At 47.4% G+C, this 22,775-nt stretch overlaps 1 protein-coding gene across 8 annotated transcripts in view; it reads left to right on the top strand.

Annotated features, from left to right (window-relative positions):
- The first annotated feature begins 2,613 nt into the window (after nucleotides 1–2,613).
- LOC141052002 (cytochrome P450 2B11-like) overlaps nucleotides 2,614–22,775 on the top strand; it is a 133,923-nt gene continuing 113,761 nt past the window's right edge. For 2 of the 8 annotated variants that reach the window (XM_073549166.1, XM_073549169.1), the window contains exons 1-2: nucleotides 3,322–3,414; nucleotides 4,576–4,809. In XM_073549166.1, the coding sequence (XP_073405267.1) occupies nucleotides 4,630–4,809 (180 nt within the window). In that variant the 5' untranslated portion in view covers nucleotides 3,322–3,414; nucleotides 4,576–4,629. Of the gene's footprint in view, nucleotides 2,728–3,299; nucleotides 3,415–4,575; nucleotides 4,810–22,775 lie in introns of those variants that run through there. The other 6 variants (XM_073549173.1, XM_073549168.1, XM_073549167.1 and 3 more) reach the window with 6 other exon arrangements.

Here is a 22,775-nt window from a genome sequence, read left to right on the forward strand (position 1 = left end):
CAATTTTTACAATTCTGACCACTGTCCCTTTATGAGGTTATAACTCTGGAACGCTTTAATGCATCCTGCTGATTCTAAGATTGTTTTTTCATGACATATTGTACTTCATGTTAGTGGTAAAATTTCTTCGATAAGTCTTGTGTTTATTTATGAAAAAAATGGAAATATGGCGAAAATTTAGAAAATTTAGCAATTTTAAAACTTTAAATTTTTATGCCCTTAAATCAGAGAGATGTGTCACACAAATTTCTTAATAAATAACATTTCCCACATGTCTACTTTACATCAGCACAATTTTGGAAGCAAAATTTTTTTTTGTTAGGAAGTTATAAGGGTTAAAATTTGACCAGCGATTTCTCATTTTTACAACAAAATTTACAAAACCATTTTTTTAGGGACCACATCATATTTAAAGTCATTTTGAGGGGTGTACATGACAGAAAATACCCAAAAGTGGCACCATTCTAAACACTAGACCCCTCAAGGTGCTCAAAACCACATTCAAGAAGTTTATTAATCCTTTAAGTGCTTCACAGGAACTAAAGCAGTGTGGAAGGAAAAAATTAACATTTAACTTTTTTTGCAAAAAATTTAATTCAGAACCAATTTTTTTTATTTTCACAAGTGTTAAAAGAGAAAATCAACCACAAAATTTGTTGTACAATTTCTCCTGAATACGCCGATACCCCATATGTGGGGGTAAACCACTTTTTCAGCACACGGCAGAGCTCGCAAGGGATGGAGCGCCGTTTGACTTTTTCAACGCAGAATTGGCTGGAATTGAGATCGGATGCCATGTTGCGTTCGGAGAGCCCTTAATGTGCCTAAACAGTGGAAACCTCCAACAAGTGACCCCATTTTGGAAACTAGACCCATTACGAAACTTATCTAGATGTGTGGTGAGCACTTTGAACCATCAAGTGCTTCACAGAAGTTTATAACGTAGAGCCATGAAAATAAGAAATCTATTTTTTTTCCACAAAAATGATCTTTTCGCCCCCAAATTTTTATTTTTACCAGGGTAACAGGAGAAATCATACCCGCACAGTTGTTGTGCGGTTTGTCCTGAGTACGCTGATACCCCATATGTGGGGGGAACCACTGTTTGGGCGCATGGGAGAGCTTGGAAGGGAAGGAGTGCCATTTTGGAATGCAGACTTTGATGGAATGGTCTGCGGGCATCATGTTGCGCTTGCAGAGCCCCTGATGGGCCTAAACAGTGGAAACCCCCCACAAGTGACCCCATTTTGGAAATTAGACCCCCTAAGGAACTTATCTAGATGTGTGGTGAGCACTTTGAACCTCCAAGCGCTTCACAAAAGTTTATAAACGCAGAGCCGTGAAAATAAAAAGTCTTTTTTATTTCCACAAAAGTGATTTTTTAGACCCCAATTTTTAGACCCCCAAAGTTGGTAAATAGTGGAAATCCCTCAATTCTTGCTCCAACCCTAACCCCAACACACCCCTAACCCTAATCCAAACCCTAACTCTAATCCCAACCCTAATCCCAATTCTAACCCTAATCCTAGTTCTCCCTAACCCTAATTCTAACCCTAGCCGTGACCCGAGCCCTAACCCTAGCCCTAACCCTAACCCTAGCCTAACCCTAACCCTAGCCCTAACCCCAGTCCAACCCTAGCCCTAACCCTAGCCCAACCCTAACCCTAACCCTAACCTAACCCTAGCCCTAGCCCTAGCCCTAACCCTAACCCTAATGGAAAACTGAAAAAAAAAATATTTTCTTTATTTCATTACATTTGCCTATATAAGGGGGTGATAAACGGGGGGGTTATGTACTATTTTTTTTATTTTGATCACTATGATCGTTTATCATAGTGATCAAAATAATGAATGGAATCTGCCAGCCGGAGCCGGCAGATTCCCGGCGGGCGCACTGCGCATGCGCCCGCCATTTCCAAGATGGCGGCGCCCATCGGAGGATGCCGGCGGGACATGGGACCACCGGGAGGGGATGGAGGGCCACGGAGAGGTACCGGGGGGGATCGGGGACCCTATTTCTCTCTCCTCTGATGTGCGATCACATCAGAGGAGAGAGAAATTAAATGTAAAATCGCGGCTTTTTTTTTTGCGGTCGCCGTTATAGGGTTAATAACGGCGATCGCAAAAGCGGGGGTCGGTAAAAACCGACCGATTCATGTTCTCTGGGGTCTCGGCTACCCCTGGCAGCCGAGACACCACAGAAAATCCGACACTGGGGGGCGCTATTCACTTAAATCACAACGCCGTGAATTAACGGCGCTGTGGTTTTAGTACCCTTAACTACCGCCGTTAAAAGGCGTATCGGCGGTCGTTAAGGGGTTAAGTACAAATGGCAGCTAGCAGTGGCTGTAGAAAAATAAAATAGAAATGATAACATTCTACATTTTTGTTTTAGAGGGCCTCTGCCAGCCCATAATGACAGTACAATCCATGTACCCTTGGTGTAGCCAAACAGTTCAGAGCACCTTTCCATCTACTTGTTTTCCCTCAATATCTGCGCTTCTCTGGCTCTAATATGCCAAAGCTGTGAATAAAATAGAGGGGGGATGGTGATAGAGGGAGTATAAGTTGGTGGGAAAGTGCACTGAACTGCTTGGCCACACCAAGGGTGCACTGAGCACCTGTACTTAGTTTAAGCATTCATTCTGTGCTCACACTCCCTTTAAAAAGAAATGATTACATACTTAATTATTATAAGAATATGAACATATTCGGGTACAGATACAGGTAAAATTTCAGAGACAGTTCTATTTATTTCTTCTGGATTGACCTATTTAATATCCCATATTAGATGAATAAGGTCCATCTGATCTGTTTACAACATCTATGTGATGTGCCGCTCTATCATACTGCGCAGTTGCTTTGGAGAAAGCGAAGTGTGAACGAAGCTGTATTTAGTTGCAGGCAGAGTGTAAATATGAGATTTCAGAATTTCAGCCCAATCGAGTCTGAAATAATAGGAGACGTCTGTACTTTGCTTTAAGTGTTGAATTTTTACTCCCAATAGGGTTATATAAAGGGCGGACTGCAGATAGCGAATTTAGATTATGAGCCTCAATGGGGAAAGTGATGATGATATCTGTAAAGCACTGGAGCTAATAATAAATACATAAAATAATAATACATAAAATGCCATAATGGAACCTTCGAATGGAAGATCCAATGAAGGGGAATTTGAAAATCTCTCCTCGAAAAAAGTTTCATGTTGTTGCGTGTTGACTCTTATTGCTTGTGTGTGACCTATGACCGCAGGGAGTAGCTTGTATCTTAGTTATTTAGGATGGGCGTAGCATGCTATGAGTAGGGGATGTTTTTTTTTTGTTTTTTTTTCTTTTCACTTTCCTGTGATCTGACTGAAATGTGAGCCTGCTCCCATCCTGATGTTTGGGAAGCTGTGGATGTGAATCCCACTATGTAAGTACATTTGAAATGATACTCTATATAGTTTATTATAGTCTATGATCTCCCAAATGCATTTTTTTTTCCAAATTTGTGTTGCTCTTGTATTTGTTCTAGTGAATCCATAGTTTAATTCCTACATAAAACCCTGTACATGATCCAAGCTCCTGTAGCCCATGTCCCCTGTTATGAGGATTGCATTATAACCTGGGACATTTTGCAAAATAGCACAAAGCAAGGACAATCAGTATCTCCCTAAGGGTGTGAGCACACATTGCGGATTCTACTGCAGATCCGCAGCAGTTTTGGCCCTGCGGTGTACAGAACCATTTAAGTCAATGAAAACCGCTGTGCACATACTGCTGTTTTTTCCGTGCAGATTTGCCGTGGTTTTAAGTCACTTCTTTGTGCGGATTCTGCAGCAGTTTGGCACCTGCTCCATGATCAGGTGTCAAACCGCAGGCTAATCCGCAGGTCTTTTGACCTGCGGATTTCTGCAAATCCGTGCGGACAAATCCGCAGCAGATTCCGCAACGTGTGCACACAGCCTAAGGGCTCATACTCACGTTCGAGAAATTCGGACGAGTCTTGCACATCAATACCCAGCAGTGCCGCCGGCAGTCGGGAGCGGAGCGTTCAGCTGCATAGAAATATAGCGCTCCGGTCCCAAGTGCCGGGGGCAGTGCTGGGTGTAGACGTGCGAGACACGTCCAAGTTTCTCGCACGTGAGTATGAGCCCTTAGGCTGTGTGCACACGTTGCGGAATCTTCCCTAAAAGTTTCTAAAAACTTTGAGATGCAATTCGGTTATGTGCACACGTTAAGTATTTGGTGCTGAAACGTCTACCTCTCTTGTCAGGAAAAAAGCAGTGTATAATAAATATGATTTTGACACGTTATTGGTGCAAATTTTTCCCCACTTATTAGTATGGGTGATATCTGCAATAAAAACGCTGAAAGAATTGACAGGCTGCTGATTCAATTCTGCAAGTCACAAATCCGCAACGTGTCCTTGAGACTTCAGGATTCCCATTCACTTTGCTGTTACTTTTGCGACAAATCTGAACAGAAAAAAAAATGCAACAAATCTGCAACGTGTACACATGTCCTTAATCGAAACCCATAACAAATGAGGCCAAGCTAACCTCACCCATGTGCTAATCCTTACTTCACAAAGGAAGAGCAGAACTGTCTTCAAACCAAGAGATCATCTAGAAGAACAATCTCCAGGATGTATTTGCTAGATGATGTTACTCTCCTCCTTACAGCGGTGGTGTCTTGTCTCCTCTTATTCATAAGTTTTATGCATTTTTGGAAAAAAGGGAACTTACCACCTGGACCTACCCCACTGCCTATATTGGGAAACCTACTACAACTAAGCAAAGGAGACCTAGTGAAATCTCTGCTGAAGGTAAGTGTTTACCAAGATCTGATGAACCTATGAGTAAGTACTGTAATCTAATGTTATATTTGCTTCACATACTGTATGGACTCGCTATTGTGCCAGTACCAGGGACAAAAGCCAGTCTCTACTACCATCGGTAAGCCTCCAATGGCGTCATGACCGCCTGAGGTGAGAGAGGCCGGGGCACTGTAGCTGGCACTGTTCTTATTGAAGACCTTTTATTTTGCGGTAAATCCTGTATTTTAATTGCTTAATTTGTTCTTGTTACATAGGGGAAAATATTACCTGTTACCTCTGCAAATGTAAAAAAACTTAATTGTAGATCAGCAAAAGTATATTTATAGAGTGCCAAAAGAAAAAATATTAATGCAGTATAGCACATGGACTGGTTCAGTATAATTCTTGCTTTATGGGAATGTCCCCATTACCAAATAGAGAGATTGGGTTTATGCTAACTTCACCAAAGGGGAGATTTGGGCAATTCATAAATGACATGCTTTTTAGGGCTCTTGGGTAGTGTTGAGCGATACCATCTGATATCGTGAAATATCGGATCGGATCGATACCCAAAAAGTATCGGGCATCGCCGATTCCGATACCGGAAACCAATGCAAGTCAATGGGACAGAAATATCGGAATTAAAAAAAACCCTTTCTTTCCTTGTAGGTTAATTCTACATGCAGAAAAACAACTAAGGCTGTGTGCACACGCTGCGGATTTTGCTGCGGTTCCGGCCGCTGCGGACCCGCAGCAGTTTCTGCTGCGGTGTACAGTACCATGATTCCCTATGGGAATCAAATCCGCAATGCAGATGGTGCGGAATTTTCCACGCGGTTTTGCTGCGGTTTTCAATCCGCCGAAAGAATTGACATGTCAATTCTTTCTGCTGATTCTGCTGCGGTTTGCCATCTCCTCCATTGAGGATATGAAAAACCGCAGGGCAAAACCGCAGAGCAATCCGCAGGTAAAAGAAGAATAATGTAGAATGTATTGGGGGAGGTGGAGGAGACATTAAAGGCATTGAGGTTTAGCCCAATCAAATGGAATAGCAGGAATTAATTTTTTTTTCGACGTTCTGAGTTACAAAGATATTGACTATGTTAACCTTTTTTATATTTTGTCAGATATGTATGTTTCACTACTTCCATGCTCTTCACCTTCTTTTTTACTTCTCCCACACTTTCTCCTTCATGATCCTCAGCAGCAGCATCTTTTTCATCAACTTCTTCTTCACCTTATTCATCTTCTTCACCTTCTTCCTATTATTCTTTTTTTTTATATTCTTCTTATTCAACTATTATTCTTCTTCATATTCTACTTCTTCCTCTTCTTCCTATTCTTCTTCTTCATCATATTCTTATTTGTGACAGGCATTCCTGTAGTTGTTATCTATAAAAGTTTGAAGATTACACCTTACGTTCTGCCTGTCACAAAAGATTTACAACAGGATTTGTCAGTGTTCTGTTTGGCCTGCAGCAGCAGGCATTTTCCAGGGGAACCACGAGGAGGAACGGACTCACTCCCATACACTGCTTAGTCGTCTTCTGCTTATAATTTAGATAATATCTTTTGCTCTGATTTTTAGTCTTATGCTTAATGTTCTTCTGCTTTTTGTTCTTCTGCTTTTTGTTCTTCTCCTTTTTGTTCTTCTGCTTCTTGGTCTTCTGTCTCTTGTTCTGTATCTTGGTGGTTGTCTTCATGTTCTTTTTCCTCTTGGTCATCTTCTTCAGGGTCATCTTTTTGGTCTTCTTTTGGGTGGTCTTCCGGGTCGTCGTCTTCAGGGTCATCGTTTTCGTGGTCGTCGTCTTCTTCGTGGTGGTCTTCAGGGTCGTCGTCTTCAGGGTCGTCATCAGGGAGATCCAGAGTGATAACCAAAAACCATTTCCGAAAGCTTGAACTTGGAAATGTAGCAGAAGGTACAAGAAGGTTGAGGAACTGCCGAGAACCAGCTGACGGTACTGGAACCCGGATGGGTAGCAGAAGGAACAAGAGCCAATGGCACTACCGAGGACCAGCTGATGGTACTGGAACCCAGTTACTAAGCAGGAGGTACCTGTGCTAGAAAGCACTACCAAGGACCAGCAGACATTGCTGCAACTCGGATACCAAGAAGAAGGCACCTACGCCAAAGGCACTGCTGAGAACCAGCTGACGGTGCTGGAACCTGGATGGGTAGCAGAAGCTGCAAGAGCCAATGGAACTAGCGAGGACCAGCTGACGGTGCTGGAACCTGGAGGGGCAGCAGAAGGAACAAGAGCCAATGGCACTACCGAGGACCAGCTGACGGTGCTGTAACCTGGTTACTAAGCAGGAGGTACCTGTGCTAGAAAGCACTACCATGGACCAGCAGACGTTGCTGGAACTCGGATACCGAGAAGGAGGCACCTAAGCCAAAGTCACTGCCGAGAACCAGCTCACGGTACTGGAACCCGGATGGGTAGCAGAAGGTACCCATGAAAAACAAAGTTGCAAGGCCGCGAGCCGGCCGCAGTTACCGAAACCCACAGTCCTACAGGGGGTGCTTGTCCTATTGGCACTACGGAACCAGCCTTTGTTGCCAGATCCCGCAGCCCACATAGGAAGCCCATAAACTGCAGGCACCATAGACTCAGCTAACCCGACCGCAACACGACAGGACAATGTATTGGTGGCAAAGTGACTGACACTACCCGGATACAGCAGGCATGCTGTAACCAGGCTGGGCAGGAGGAAGTACCTGTGCCAAAGACAATGCCAGGAAACAGCTGGCGGTACTGGAACCCAGGGAAAATACTACAAGCAGAGTTTAGACAGAGGCCCAATTGGAGCATGTTTAAAATCTGTAGTTATGTGAGTGTGGACAGAGCAGAAGAAATTGCCGGACACACATCAGGGGATCAGCTGACGTTACTGAACCCCAGTAACACAGGAACAAGTGTTGATTGTGCAGACGGCACTTCTGAGCAGCAACTGGCGGTGTTGGAGGCCAGGGTAAATACAAGAGACAGAGTGGAGCCAGAGGCCTAATTGGAGCAAGATTGAAATCAGTAGTAGTGTGAATGTGGAGGGAGCAGGAGACATTGCCGTACACACAGCAGGGGAACAGCTGGCGTTACTGAACCCCACTAACACAGGAGCTAGTGTTTTTCTCATTGCAGACGGCACTTCTGAGCAATAACTGGCGGTGTTGGAGCCCAGGGTCATTGATGGAGTAGGCTGAGGCCTACTTGGAGCAAGTGTTAAATCAGATGTAGTTTGAATGTGGAGGCAGCAGGAGATATTGCCGAACACACAGCAGGGGAGCAGCTGGCATTATTGAATCCCACTAACACAGGAGGTAGTATTTTTTTTTCTGTGCAGACGGCACTTCTGAGCAACAACTGGCGGTGTTGGAGCCCAGGATCAATCATGGTGTAGGCTGAGGCCTACTTGGAGCAAGTTTAAAATGTGATGTAGTTTGAATGTGGAGGGAGCAGGAGACATTGCCGGACACACAGCAGGGGAGCAGCTGGCGTTACTGAACCCCACTAACACAGGAGCAAGTGTTTTTCTCTGTGCAGACGGCACTTCTGAGCAACAACTGGCGATGTTGGAGCCCAGGGATTACAGTTCAGGTGGTAAGAGAAAACAAGGGCGGGGGCGCAGACATAGGGCTTCACCTGGTATAAATCAATTAAAATATAAAAGTACTCTGGAGTACTCACCCTTTATGGGTTGTGTTCAGACACAACCACTCTCAACGTTTGTTGCAGTCATATAGCTGCTGCAGAGCTCGTGCAGGTGGACAGAGTCCACTAGGTATCATAAGTTGAGGATCCAAGAAAACTCTGTACTGTAACCTGAAGAAGAGGTGCGGTTTGTCACCTCGAAACGCGTAGTTTCTGTAGTACATATAATAAAGAACTTGAAAGATTTATATGGATTTCTGAAGAATTCTTATCACTAAAGCAGCGCGGATGCTCAGAAGTGCTTTTCTTGGATCCTCGAGTTCAGGTGGTAGAAACATGAACACAACAGGAGACCTGGATACTGTTGCCAACCAATTATTTATTCTGGAAGAGGACTGGCAAATTCCGGTGAGATCCAGGCCTTGTTCATTTTCAGAAAAGTAAGCCGGTCAACGTTATCGGAGGATAGTCGCGTGCGACGGTCTGTTAGTACACCACCTGCAGTACTAAAGACGCGTTCTGATAATACACTAGCAGCAAGGCAAGCCAGCACCTCCAATGCATACTGGCTAAGCTGTGGCCATGTATCCAGCTTTGAGACCCAAAACTTGAAGGGGGAAGAGTCATCTGGGAGTACACTGACAGGGCAAGACATGAAGTCTGTTACCATCTGACGGAAACGTTGCCTCCTGCTGACTGGAGCCGTCTGTGATGGTGTAGACATTTGTGGTGGGCACAAAAAACTTTGTCACATTTGGGCCATACGGGTCTTGCCTTTTGCTGAGGCGCTGCCTCTGCTCCCTCTTTGGGCAGAGTTTCCTCCACTGCCTCGACGCACAAAGCTGCTTTGTAAAGCACTAGCAGCACTGCTCTCCGGTGGAATGGAGAACATGATGAAATGCACCAGTGTGTCTTTGTACTCCCGCATTTTACGCTCCCGGTTCAACGGTGTTATGAGGCTTTGTAAGTTGTCCCGGTAGCGAGGATCTAGGAGGGTGTATACCCAATAATCAGCCGTGTTGAGAATGTGGGCAATGCGGCGGTCGTTTCTCAGGCACTGCAGCATGAAATCAACCATGTGCTGCAGACTCCCAACTGCCCAAGAAACGCTGTCCCCTGCTTGAGGCGTCATCTCTGCCTGCTCTGCATCACCCCACCCTCGCTGTACATACCGACTACTAGAGCATTGTTTACCTCCCTCCTCTGGAGAGATATCTTCCTCCTCCATTGACTCCTCCTCACAAAGTGTCCCCTGCCTAGGCCTTTGTGAGGAACCACGTTGTGCAGACTGTCCAGAAGCAGATGGCATTTGTGACTCCTCATCCTCCACCTTTTCCAAAACCTCCTCCCTTAGTGCTTGCAGTGTTTTTGAAGCAGGCAGATAAGGGTGACATTCATGCTGACTAGTGCATCATCTGCACTCGCCATCCGCGTGGAATCATCAAAGGCACGCAAAACGTGGCAGATGTCCTTCATAGAGGCCCACTCAGTGGTGCTGAAGTGTGACCGGCGCACAGTGCGACTTGTTTGTGCCTGATGCAGCTGGTAATCCATTACTGCTGCCTGCTGCTCACACAACTGCTCCAACAAATGTAACGTTGAATTCCACCTGGTGGGTAGGTAACATATGATGCGATGTTCCGGAAGACGGAATCGGCGCTGCAGAGCTGCAATGCGCGATCTTGCCATGCTGGAACGCCGAAAGTGAGCACACTCTATGCGGACCTTGTGCAGCAGTGCATCAAGATCCGGATAGTCCCTCAGAAAGCTCTGCACGACCAAGTTGAGCACATGTGCCAGACATGGGATGTGAGTGAGGTTGCCTAGGCCCAGAGCTGCCACCAGATTTCGGCCACTTTCACACACTACCAAGCCTGGCTGGAGATTCGCTGGCACAAACCACACGTCGCTCTCCTGCTTGATGACATTCCAGAGCTCCTACGCTGTGTGGCTTTCATTCCCCAAAGAAATTAATTTCAGTACGGCCTGTTGACGTTTGGCAATGTCTGTGCTCATATCCGGTAAGCATTCACGGGTCCATGTGGAGGTAGACCGTGACGGCTCCTGCAGCGCTGATTCAGAGGAACTGGAGTATGAGGAGGAGTCAATGTGTACAGACTGGATTCCTGCAATCCTTGGAGTTGGCAGAACACGTACCGCGCCACTCTCAAGATCTGTACCCGGCTTCACAACATTGATCCAATGGGCAGTGAGGGAAAGGTATCGTCCCTGTCCACGGTTACTGGTCCACGCATCGGTGGTCAGGTGGACCTTGCTACTGACGGCGTTGAGTAGCGCATGTTTAATTTTTCCGTCCACATGCTTTTGCAGGGCAGGGACGGCTTGCCTGCTGAAATAAAAGCGGCTGGGCACGGTGTATTGTGGGACTGCCAATGCCATGAAGTGACGGAAGGTGTCAGTCTCCACCAGCCTGAATGAGAGCATTTCAAGGGCCAGTAATTTTGCAATGCCAGCATTCAGAGCCTGTGCTCGGGGATGGTTTGTTGAGTATGGCCGCCTTTTCTCCCATGCCTGTGCTACCGATGGCTGTAGAGTGGCCTGGGAGTATGAGGATGATAGGGAACGTGGTGCTGTGGGTGGAATGTCACTGGGTCTCTGGACAACAGTGCCAGAGGTTCTTCCATGGCTATCCTGTGAGGAAGCCAAACCAGCTGTGTGTGTGAGCTGGAGGAAGAGGCTACAACACGAGCTGAAGAGGTGGTAGGGGGCGCTGTAGGTTGGCCTAGGTCTTCAGTGTGTCTTTGTAACTCCACCACGTGCTTGGTCCGCACATATTTCCACATATTTGTGGTACTGAGGTTGCTGACACTTTTCCCTCTTTTGACTTTATGATTACACAGCTTGCATTTGACAAAACAAATGTCATCTGCAACTGTGTCAAAAAAGGAACACGCACTGCAAGTCCTGGGAGCGCTCGTTTTGGGTTTTGGAAGAGGAATGCTCCTAACAGGTGCTGAAGTGGAGGCTACAGGCAACCAAGTCTGCCCCCTCCCTCTCCCTCTCCCTCCTGTTTTGGCCATTCGGGAAATCTCTTCCTCAGAGCTGCTCCCACCACCTTCCTGTTCCTCACGCCATGATGGGTCAAGGACCTCATCATCTACACTCCCCTCTTCAAACACCTGCTTCTCCTGGGTAGTCTCGCCAGCACAGTACGCACCAGAAAGTGGCACCTGAGTCTCATCATCTGATGCGTACTGAGGTGTGCTGACCATATGCACTGGCCCACCCGCCTCTTCAGATTCAGAGGGACAAAGCAGTTGCGCATCACTGTATACTCCCTCTTCTTCACATTCTAGAATGCTGCTTGGCTGGCCCCCTGTTTCCAAACCAAGAGATTCAGAGAACAGAAGTAGAGATGGCTCCTGTCCAGGGCTCTCTGACTGCCTGGGCAATTTGGCAGGTGGTGAAGAGACAGATGGTTGCTCTTCAGTGTTCTGGCCCTGAAAGGATGTGGAAGTAATTGAAATCGATGCGTTAGCTGCTATCCATCCGACAACTGCTTCAATTTGTTCATACCCCGCAGCAGTGGGGTACGGCGAGGTCCTACAAAGCTGCGCATAAAGGACTGTTGCCTGGTAAAACTGGGGGATGCTGAGTCACTGGTGCCCGCAGCGGGCACAGAATTCCCACGTCCTCTCCCTGCTGAAACTCCACGCCCACGACCACGTGCCTTACTCCCTGCCTTTTATCAGTCTACCAAGATGACAAGATAGGCAGAAAAGTACAAAGGGGGGTAGTGTGCTTATTCCTGAACAGCTGCTAACAGGTATAAGAAACTCTAATTTTATAAAGTGTGTGGACTACACTTTATTATGAGCTAATGTGGCCTACACAGCTGTCAAGTGGAGTGTTTGGTGAACTTTATTTACGTGGTTTTTTTTAAAAAAAAACAAAAACAAAAAGGATGTGACCAAAGATGTAAAACCGATAGTATCACAAACTTTTTGGAGCTATTACAATGCAGGAAGGTAACCTACAATGCAATAGATGAGGCTCCAAAAAATAGGCTAATACTAATATGGCTACGGCTGCAGGGCACAAGCCAGAAAAAAGGCTCCTCTTTCTACTCCTATATAGTGTTTGCAACCAACCAATGTAGATGGATATGGATGGAAGCACACTAATAGGAGAAAAAAAATCAGGAAAAATGAGCTGCAATAAAACAAAAAAAGGACTATGTATGAGGCAGTGACGCACGCTGAGCGGACTACAACCAGAGGTGTCTGCAGAACACACTACAACGTGAGCTGCACTCACACACAGAGACCTCACAGACAGCCGTGAACAGTGCAGAGAACTGGGCACTAGCACTGAAAGGCTGCAGAAAGGCTTCGCTGTCTACTTCTATAGTGTTTGCAACCAATGTAGATGGATACGGATGGATGCACACTAATAGGAGAATTAATAAAAAATGAGCAGCAATAAAACAAAAATAAATATGTATGAGGCAGTGACGCACGCTGAGCGTCCTACAACCAGAGGTGGCTGCAAGACACACTACAGCATGAGCTGCACTCACACAGACCTTGCAAACAGCTGTGAACAGCGCTGCAAGGCAAAAGAAAGCTACAGTGATTGATAATGTAGCCTGGGTAAAGCACAATATTATATAGCAAATCGCTATCTCTAACTGTCCCTCAGAGTCTTGAACAGCAGCCTGTCCCTAACTGAATTCACAGCAGAGTGAACTCTAAATGGCGGCGGCGGCTTTTATAGTGCATTATGACATCATTTCAGCAGCCAATCACAGCCATGCCATTAGATAACATGCCTAACAGGAAGTGCCCACACTTCTGGGGATTCCTCATTGGCTGAATCAAATCAAACTGGCTCATAGCATTATGGGAACTTCCGATTCCGGTATTCGATATGCAAAAAGTATCGGAACTCCGTATCAGAATTCCGATACCGCAAATATCGGCCGATACCCGATATTTGTGGTATCGGAATGCTCAACACTAATCATGTGACAAAAATGCAGCAAGCTAATCTTGCTCTAACAATTTACCGCAGGGGGCTTATTTTGGATGCCCCACCACTGCTAACAACCTTCCAAGAACTGCGGGGATTTATGGATATCCCACTTTCTCAGTTCAACTTTGGAACTCGCAGCTCTCCAGCACCCCCCTTACCCTCAGGTCAGTCAAGGAACTGCACCTAGGATAATTAGTCGCCGGATGGGCTGCTGCTTGTGCACGGGCAATTAGACTACTACAGTAAGGGAATTATCAATGCTACGGCCGCGGCCACTCATTCAGCAATATAAGACCCTTCCGTACTGCCAACTAGCCTAACCAACTGAACATACCACACTGCCACCAGCCACGATTCACTTAATCAAAGAGTTAATTAAGAGGGTCCGTGGCAAACCCCCAAATTAGTAGCGATTATCTAACAAAAGCGCATAGTTTGTTTCTTAGAGCATGAAGACAGACTGATAATTTTATCGTTTATTCCCAAAATCTGGGCAGTGATTACACAGATAAAAGTTGTTATAAAGTTGAAACATTAAATATGTACAATGCGAATATATAAAAATAACAAGGATTAAAAAACAGAGTAACACTTACATGTGCTTAGTTGGTATTAAGCAGACCATGTGCTAGCGGGAGGGGCAGCCAACCACGCATCCCCGGACATCTGCATGTCTTGTCAGCATCAAAACTCCAGCTTCAACTGAAGCATTGTAAGGGAGCGGTATCTTATAGCCTAGGGTCGGTTACATCACGAAAGGGGACTTCTGCAGAAGTTCAGCCCCCCTTTCTCCAAGTTGCCATTTAACTAAAAAACTTATAATAACCATATCTTAACTAGGGAAGCTCGTACAGACACGCCAAGGGTCTCATTGGTTGTAGTTTATCGAATACAACAAAACAACATCAAACATGCCTTAATTAAGACACTCCATTTGGGAGCAATCCATATCTCAGTTTCTGGAGGGGTTAGAGTCGTGAAAATTAGGGGTTAGAAAAGCTGGTTTTGTGCCCTTTGCAGAAATGTAATTATTATATCTCTGCCGCGAGGGATGGGGCACGCTGGAGCATCTTTAATATCTCTCATTGTTTTATTTCAGCCACATGTCTCACACAAAGCAATCCTTCCCTTAGCTAATCCACATCCTAGTTATAACAGGAAATGGATGGTGTCGTGTTACCAGATGCAGGCACAGAGCTGTTAAGGAGGGGGGAAGGGGAAATTGCAGGAGCTGACAGTCTACAATGTCCTCAGTAGAGTGAAATGGGAGATTTCTAGAATGTTTCAGAAACATCATACTTTACTTAACATTACCCCAACATATGCAGTATAGAATTCCAACGCATGGGGACATCACACACCAGTCGGTGAGCCAGAAGCTGCAATTGCTGCTGAAGTACGGCAAGGGTGGCTGAAGCTGTAGCTGACTTTCTAAAATGGGCACACAGGCGGCGTACTTTCACAAGCAGGTCCGGCAGCTCCGGGTAGCTTTTTAGAAAATGTTGAACAACGAGGTTAAGCACATGGCCAGGCATGGTACATGTGTCAGTTTGCCTCGCCTCAGAGCAGCCAACAGGTTCCTGCCATTGTCACACACAACCATGCCTGGAGGTTCAGCGATGTCAGCCACACATCTGCCTGCACATTCAGAGCTGTCAACAACTCTTCAGCATTGTGCGATTTGTCACCTAAGCACATTAACTTCAGCACAGCCTGTTGCCACTTGGCTTTGGCAGTGCTGCAGTGCTTCCAGCTTGTGACTGATGTGCTCATTTCGGAGATGGAGGCTGAAGAGGAGGAGGTGGGGGCAACCCTGACTGACGTAGGGCCCGTAATCCTTGTCGTCGGGAGGACATGTTCCATCCCAGGTTCTGACAGTGTTCCGGGTACTACTTTTAACCAGGCCCGGATTGGTAACTTGCCCAATCAGGCATTTTCCTGCTGGGCCGCTATCTATAGCCAGTTGTGGGCCGCGCCGCTGCCTAATGCGGCGGCCACCGGCCTCTTTTAACCGCCGCCGGCCCTTTAAATTTGCGGGCACGGCGGCGGTTTCAAAGGTGCAGTTGCCACGATTTTGGGGCGGCACCCTAGGGGTTAAGAACACACCGCGATGTGAAGCTGCATGGCGCGTTGAGGGTGGAGCCGGAGAGAGCGCACTGTGCCGCTGCTCTTCCGTCAATGGTTGCCAGGCCTGCAGGCAGCACTACTCGCTGTCCTATCATCGGCGACGGATGGCATCCAGGCAAGAATCCAGGAGCGGCTGCTGGGACTCCTACCCCCGCGCGCTGGCTCAGGCTTCAGGACAGGTCCAGTAAGTTGGCCAGGGTGGGGGTGAGTTTAGTTATAAAGAGGCGGGGGGGTGGGCGCCATCTGCCTTAGCTGATATGTGATGTGTACAGGCCAGGGCTGGCTGGGGGGCTCCCATCTGCCTGAGCTGGTATACACAGGGGCTGGCTGGGGGGGGCCGCCATCTGCCTGACCTGGTATATACAGGAGCTGGCTGGGGGGGCCGCCATCTGCCTGAGCTGATATGATGTATATACAGGGACTGGCTGGGGGTCCACCATTTGCTTGTGCTGATGTGATGTATATACAGGGGCTGGCTGGGGGGGGCTGCCATCTGCCTGAGCTGTTATATTACAGGGGCTGGCTGGGGGGGCTGCCATCTGCCTGAGCTGGTATATACAGGGGCTGGCTGGAGGGGCCCCCCCATCTGCCTGAGCTTTTATATACAGGGGCTGGCTGGGGGGCCGCCATCTGCCTGAGCTGATATGTGATGTGTATACAGGGGCTGGCTGGGGGGCCGCCATCTGTCTGAGCTGGTATATACAGGGGCTGGCTGGGGGGCCTCCAGCTGCCTGAGCTGGTATATTACAGGGGCTGGCTAGGGGGGCCTCCATCTGCCTGAGCTGGTATATTACAGGGGCTGGCTGGGGGGGCTGTCATCTGCCTGAGCTGGTATATACAGGGGCTGGCTGGGGGGGGCCACCATCTGCCTGAGCTGGTATATACTGGGGCTGGCTGGGGGGCCACCATCTGCCTGTGCTGATATGTGATGTATATACAGGGGCTGGCTGGTGGGCCACCATCTGCCTGTGCTGATGTGATGTATACACAGGGGCTGGCTGGGGGGGCCGCCATCTGCCTGCACTGATGTGATGTATATACAGGGGCTGGGGGGTCCCCCATCTGCCTGTGCTGATGTGATGTATATACAGGGGCTGGGGGGTCCCCCATCTGCCTGTGCTGATGTGATGCATATACAGGGGCTGGGGGGCCACCATCTTCCTGTGCTGATGATGATGTATATACAGGGGCTGAGGAGGCCGCCATCTGCCTGCGCTGTTGTGATGTATATACAGGGTCTTGGGGGGCCGCCATCTGCCTGCACTGATGATGTATATACAAGGGCTGGGGGGGCGTCTGCCTGGTCTGATGAGATGACTGATGTGATGTATATACAGTGGCTGGGTGGCTGCCAACTCCCTGCGCTGATGATGATGTATATACAGGGGCTGGGGGGGCTGCCTGCCCTGATGTGATCTATATACAGGGGCTGGGGGGGCGTCATCTGCCTGCGCTAATGTGATGTATATACAGGGGCTGGGGGGGCGTCATCTGCCTGCGCTAATGTGATGTATATACAGGGGCTGGTGGGCCGCCATCTGCCTGCGCTGATGATGTATATACAGGGGCTGGTGGGCCGCCATCTGCCTGCGCTGATGATGTATATACAGGGGCTGGGGGGCCGCCATCTGCCTGCACTGATGGATATACAGGGGCTGGGGGGGCGCCATTTGACTGCGCTGATGTGATGCATATACAGGGGCTGGGGGGCCGCCGTCTACCTGCCCTGATGATGATATATATACAGGGGCTGAGGGGGCCGCCATCTGCCTGTGCTGATGTATATACAGGGGCTGGGAGGTCCTGGCTGGGAAGATAATGTATATACAGGGGCTGGGGGGGCCTGGCTGGGATGATGATGTACAGTGCCTTGCAAAAGTATTCGGCCCCCTGGTACTTTTCAACCTTTTCCCACATATCATGCTTCAAACAAAAAGATACCAAATGTAATTTTTTGGTGAAGAATCAACAAGTGGAACACAATTGTGAAGTTGAACGAAATTTATTGGTTATCTTAAATTTTTGTGGAAATTCAAAAACTGAAAAGTGGTGCATGCAATATTATTTGGCCCCTTTACTTTCAGTGCACCAAACTCACTCCAGAAGTTCACTGTGGATCTCTGAATGATTCAATGTTGTCCCAAATGACTAATGATGATAAATATAATCCACCTGTGTGTAATCAAGTCTCTGTATAAATGCACCTGCTCTGTGATAGTCTCAGGGTTCTGTTTGAAGCACAGAGAGCATCATGAAGACAAAGGAACACAACAGGCAGATCCATGATACTGTTGTTGAGAAGTTTAAAGCGAGATTTGTATGCAAAATAATTTCCAAAACTTTAAACATCCCTAGGAGCACTGTGCAAGCGATCATATTGAAATGGAAGGAGTATCATACCACTGCAAATCTACCAAGACCTGGCCGTCCCTCTAAACCAGGCTTCCCCAACTCAAGGCCCACCAACAGATCATGTTTTCAGGATTTCCTTTGTATTGCACAGGTGATGCAATTATCACCTGAGCAATACTAAGGAAATCCTGAAAACATGATCTGTTAGTGGGCCTTGAGGACTGGAGTTGGGGAACCCTGCTCTAAACTTTCATCTCAAACAAGGAGAAGACTGATCAGAGATGCAGCTAAGAGGCCCATGATCACTCTGGATGAACTGCAGAGATCTACAGCTGAGGTGGGACAGTCTGTCCATAGGACAATAATCAGTCGTACACTGCACAAATCTGGCCTTTATAGAAGAGTGGCAAGAAGAAAGCCATGTCTCAAAGATATCCATAAAAAGTGTTGTTTAAAGTTTGCAACAAGCCACCTGGGAGACACACCAAACATGTGGAAGAAGGTGCTCTGGTCAGATGAAACCAAAATCAAACTTTTTGGCAACAATGCTAAATTATATGTTTGACGCAAAGGCAACACAGCTCATCACCCTGAACATACCATCCCCACTGTCAAACATGGTGGTGGCAGCATCATGGTTTGGGCCTGCTTTTCTTCAGCAGGGACAGGGAAGATGGTTAAAATTGGAGACGGAACGTACTGATTAGCACACAGACAGGACATGTGAGTTTTGTGTGGTGTGTTGGTGAGGTCGGTGTGTTGGAAAACCCTGGGAGGAGGGTCGCTCCCTGAATAGCATCCGGTGTGCCCTGTGTGTTAGACAGTCTCAGGCGGAGATGGAACGTCATGAATAGCACACAGGACACGTGAACTTTTTGTGTGGTGTTTTTTTTTCTTTTCTCAACTCAGCCTGCGGTGGCTCAGTGGGAGTCAAGAAGGTAACAAGTGGTTTCCGGTAACTCGGTGGGGTTACGAAGGGGACAAGCGGCTTCCGGTAACTCGGCGGGGTTACGAAGGGGACAAGCGGCTTCCGGTAACTCGGCAGGGTTACGAAGGGGACAAGCGGCTTCCGGTAACTCTGAGGGGTTACGAAGAGGACACCAGCCGCTGTGTGTGAACAGCAACCGGTGGTGTCGGTGATTGGTGACAGCAGGAGCTGTGGTGGTGCCAGCAAGAACTTGTGTGGTATCGTTAAAAGACATAAACTGTACTGTGTGAACTGTGGCAAAAGAAGTACAGCAGAATGGACATGGGGAAATCCCGAAAGGGGGCAATGGCCCAAATCGTGGTGGTGGCCCAGAAAGGGGTGGCGCCCCAGAAGGGGGTGGATACTCAAATCGGGGTGGTAGCCCAAAAGGGGGTGGAGTCCCAAAGGAGGCGATGATCCAAATTGGGGTGGTAACCCAAAAGGGGGTGGTCCCAGAGGAGGGCGGTGACCCAAATTGGGGTGGTTCAGGAAATGGCAGCACTGGTTGCCTCAGTGGGTATGTCTGGGGAACCGCAGTGTGTGTGTGTATGAGTTTTGAGGAGTGCGGCATGTATTTTCCTGATAACGATGGGCCACAGGTGTGTACCGTGGTGCTGCACTGGGAAGGAGTCCCTGGTAGGCTGGACTCAAAGTCAGGTGACTGACAGGAACTCCTCTCGTTTTATCTCTGACCGAGAAAAACGTCAGGGTTCGCTGCGACCATGGGGTCATTATGAATTATACTGTGGATAGAGTTATGATTGAGATGACAAAAGGGAAGTGTCAAGGTGGTAGTATGCCACCAAACTTGGTGCATACCTTTGAGAGGGGCCGAGACTTTGTTTTGTTTGATGACGTATGGTCAGACAATGGAGACGTTTCGACTGTGGGGCCAGCAGACACGGAGACAGTGACGGCTCCTGACGTGGACAGGTCAGAGGTAGAACTGACTGGGAAAAGAAGTACATCTGCCCAACTGACGGACCTGACGTCTCGTGACAAGACAGATGGTGGGCTGGGATAAGAGGTGACTGGACACATGGAGTGGACATACGTCAGAGGGTAACTGGAGGGTTGACTCGGATGATCGGCGTGACTCAGACTCTAGGGGTGACTGTGGCTCTGAGAGAGAAAGGGAGCACAGACTGGATGAGCTAGAGAAAAAAGTCTTCGAGCTCAAAGGTCACCTGGCATCGTGGCAAGGTCTGAATAAGTCCCTCAGAGAAGAGGTAGGAGTACTAACAAAAACTGTAAGAGGTCTTCTGCGGGAGAAGAAGTGGGATGAAGACTTACAGCGGCCAGGCCTGAGTGAGGAACAGTGTGAAGAAAAAAGAAACTGAAAAATATGGAAGCAGAGGTGATTCGTTTGCAGATGGATCTTGCTGCTGCAGAGTGTGCTAAAAGACAAGCACAGCAGGAAAAAGATGAACTTGCTGATGTGATTGCCAACAACAGAGGTGAAGGTGCTCTGGCTTTGGAAGAAAAGAAGCGGTTAGAGTCTCGCATTGTTCAGCTTGAAGAAGTGGAGGAAGAACATGGCAACGGTGAATTAGCCAATGACAAGCTGAGAAAGGCCACACTTCAGGTTGACCAGATGGATGCTGATCTGAAGACAGAACGTAGTAAGGCTCAGAAGAATGAGAATGCCCATCAGCAATTTGTTTGCCTGAATAAGGACTTAGAAGCAAAGGTTGCACTACTGGAGGAACAGCTTGATGCAGAAATTAAAGTGCGACAAAGGTTTTACTAAAGCAAATGGATGATGAAAGGCGTAATTCTAAGCAGTACCAAGACCTGGCGGAGGTAAATGATGTGCGTCTGAAACAGTTGAAATGCCAGGTGGAAGAAGCAGAGAAAGAGGCTCAACGTGCCAATACATTGCACCGTAGATTACAGTGTGAACTGGAGGTTGCTACAGAGACAGCAGATGCAAAGAACTGTGAGGTTAATGCACTGAAAAGTAAACTTAGATGTGGTGGGGTACCATTTGTTACAAGATGCTTAGATAGAGAAAGGATGGTGACTAACCAGTGTCTGATGACGCAGACAGACCGTGACTGGAGGGTCAAAGACAACGACCGATATTCTGACCGCTGGAGGCGGGGGAGGTCTAATGTAGAAACAAGGCCGTATGACAGATGGAGATGGTTCTCTCGACCTGTGGGGCAAGGTGTAGTGAGTGCCCGGTTGCGAGACCTTGGTGTAATGCTGTGTGTTCAACCCCCCAAGTTTGAACAGAGGGGGGAGGTATGTGGTGTAGTAACCACTGAGTTCGCTAGGGGGCGCTGTGTGGATGTCCCAGGAGAAAGGATGAATGGCCGTTACGTATCTCAAAGTGGGTGGCTTTGGGATGGAGACTTATGTGTTGATCAGCAGTGATACTGCTGAGGTGTTGTTTCAATGTGTAAGGGAGAAGTCACCAGGTAACTAGAGAGATGGGCGGACATGGTTACCTACAAACCCACCCAGGGGGTGTGTTTAAAGCACTATTGTAAAGAGTGTATAAAGGCTTGAAGGACCTGTGATGAGGTCAGTGTCATGTGACCCAGTGGGTGTGGTTATGGACCATATAATGTGGCGAGGGTAGGTCACATGGGGGGTGAATGCTGAGACCTGATTGGTCCAGTGAGGAAGGTCCCGCTGAGATGGGGCTTCCTGCCTGACAGCACGTGTGGACGCTGTGTTTAATGGCTGAAAGTGCCTGAGAGTTCCCTGGAGGGAATGAATGTCTGCAGTATGGAGAAGCAGCCATGAGAAAACCCAGACGGGGTGAGATATAACTGTGAGGCTGAAAAGCCTGCGTATTGGACATTGCTAACAGAGTGAAGCTCTGTCATGGATGCTATGCCGTTTATATGATCTTTATGTTGCTGGTCATGGTTTAGAATCATAGAATCGTAGAGTTGGAAGGGACCTCCTGGGCCATCTGGTCCAACCCCCTGCTCAAAGCAGGATTCGCTAAATCATCCCAGTCAGATGTCTGTCCAGCCTCTGTTTGAATACTTCCATTGAAGGAGAACTCACCACTTCTCGTGGCAGCTTGTTCCACTCATTGACCACTCTAACTGTCAAAAAGTTTTTTCTAATATCTAATTTGTGTCTCCTCCCATTCAGTTTCATCCCATTGCTTCTACTCTTTCCTTCTGCAAATGAGAATAAAGTTGATCCTTCTACAATGTGACGGCCCTTTAGATATTTGCAGACCTGTCACCATTCTGGTCGCTCTTTTCTGAACTTGCTCCAGTTTGTTGATGTCTTTTTTAAAATGTGGTGCCCAAAACTGGACACAATATTCCAGATGAGGTCTGACCAAAGAGGAGTAGAGGGAAATAATGACTTCACGTGATCTAGACTTTATGCTTCTGTTAATACATCCTAGAATTGCATTTGCCTTTTTTGCTGCTGCATCACACTGTTGACTCATATTCAGTCTGTGATCTATTAGTATACCCAAGTCTTTTTCACATGTGTTGTTGCTTAGCCCTATTCCTCCCATTCTGTATATGCTTTTTTTCATTTTTATTGCCCAGATGTAGTACTTTGCATTTTTCCCTGTTAAAAACCATTCTGTTAGTTGCTGCCCACTTCTCCAGTTTATTTATATCTTTTTGAATCCTCGCTCTCTTCTCTAGTATTAGCTATCCCTCCTAGCTTTGTGTCATCAGCAAATTTAATCAGTTTACCATCAATTCCTTCATCTAAATCGTTGATAAAGATGTTGAACAATACAGGGCCCAGGACAGAGCCCTGTGGTACCCCACTTGAGACATTCTTCCAACTGGATATGTAGCCATTTACAACCACTCTTTGGGTCCGATCACTAAGCCAGTTATGAATCCACCTAACAGTTGCCTTGTCCATTCCATACATAGTCAATTTTTCAA

The sequence above is a fragment of the Dendrobates tinctorius genome, unplaced genomic scaffold (genome assembly GCF_039654945.1).
Source record: "Dendrobates tinctorius isolate UK_male_01 unplaced genomic scaffold, ASM3965494v1 ptg000158l, whole genome shotgun sequence".
NCBI classification, from domain to species: domain Eukaryota; kingdom Metazoa; phylum Chordata; class Amphibia; order Anura; family Dendrobatidae; genus Dendrobates; species Dendrobates tinctorius.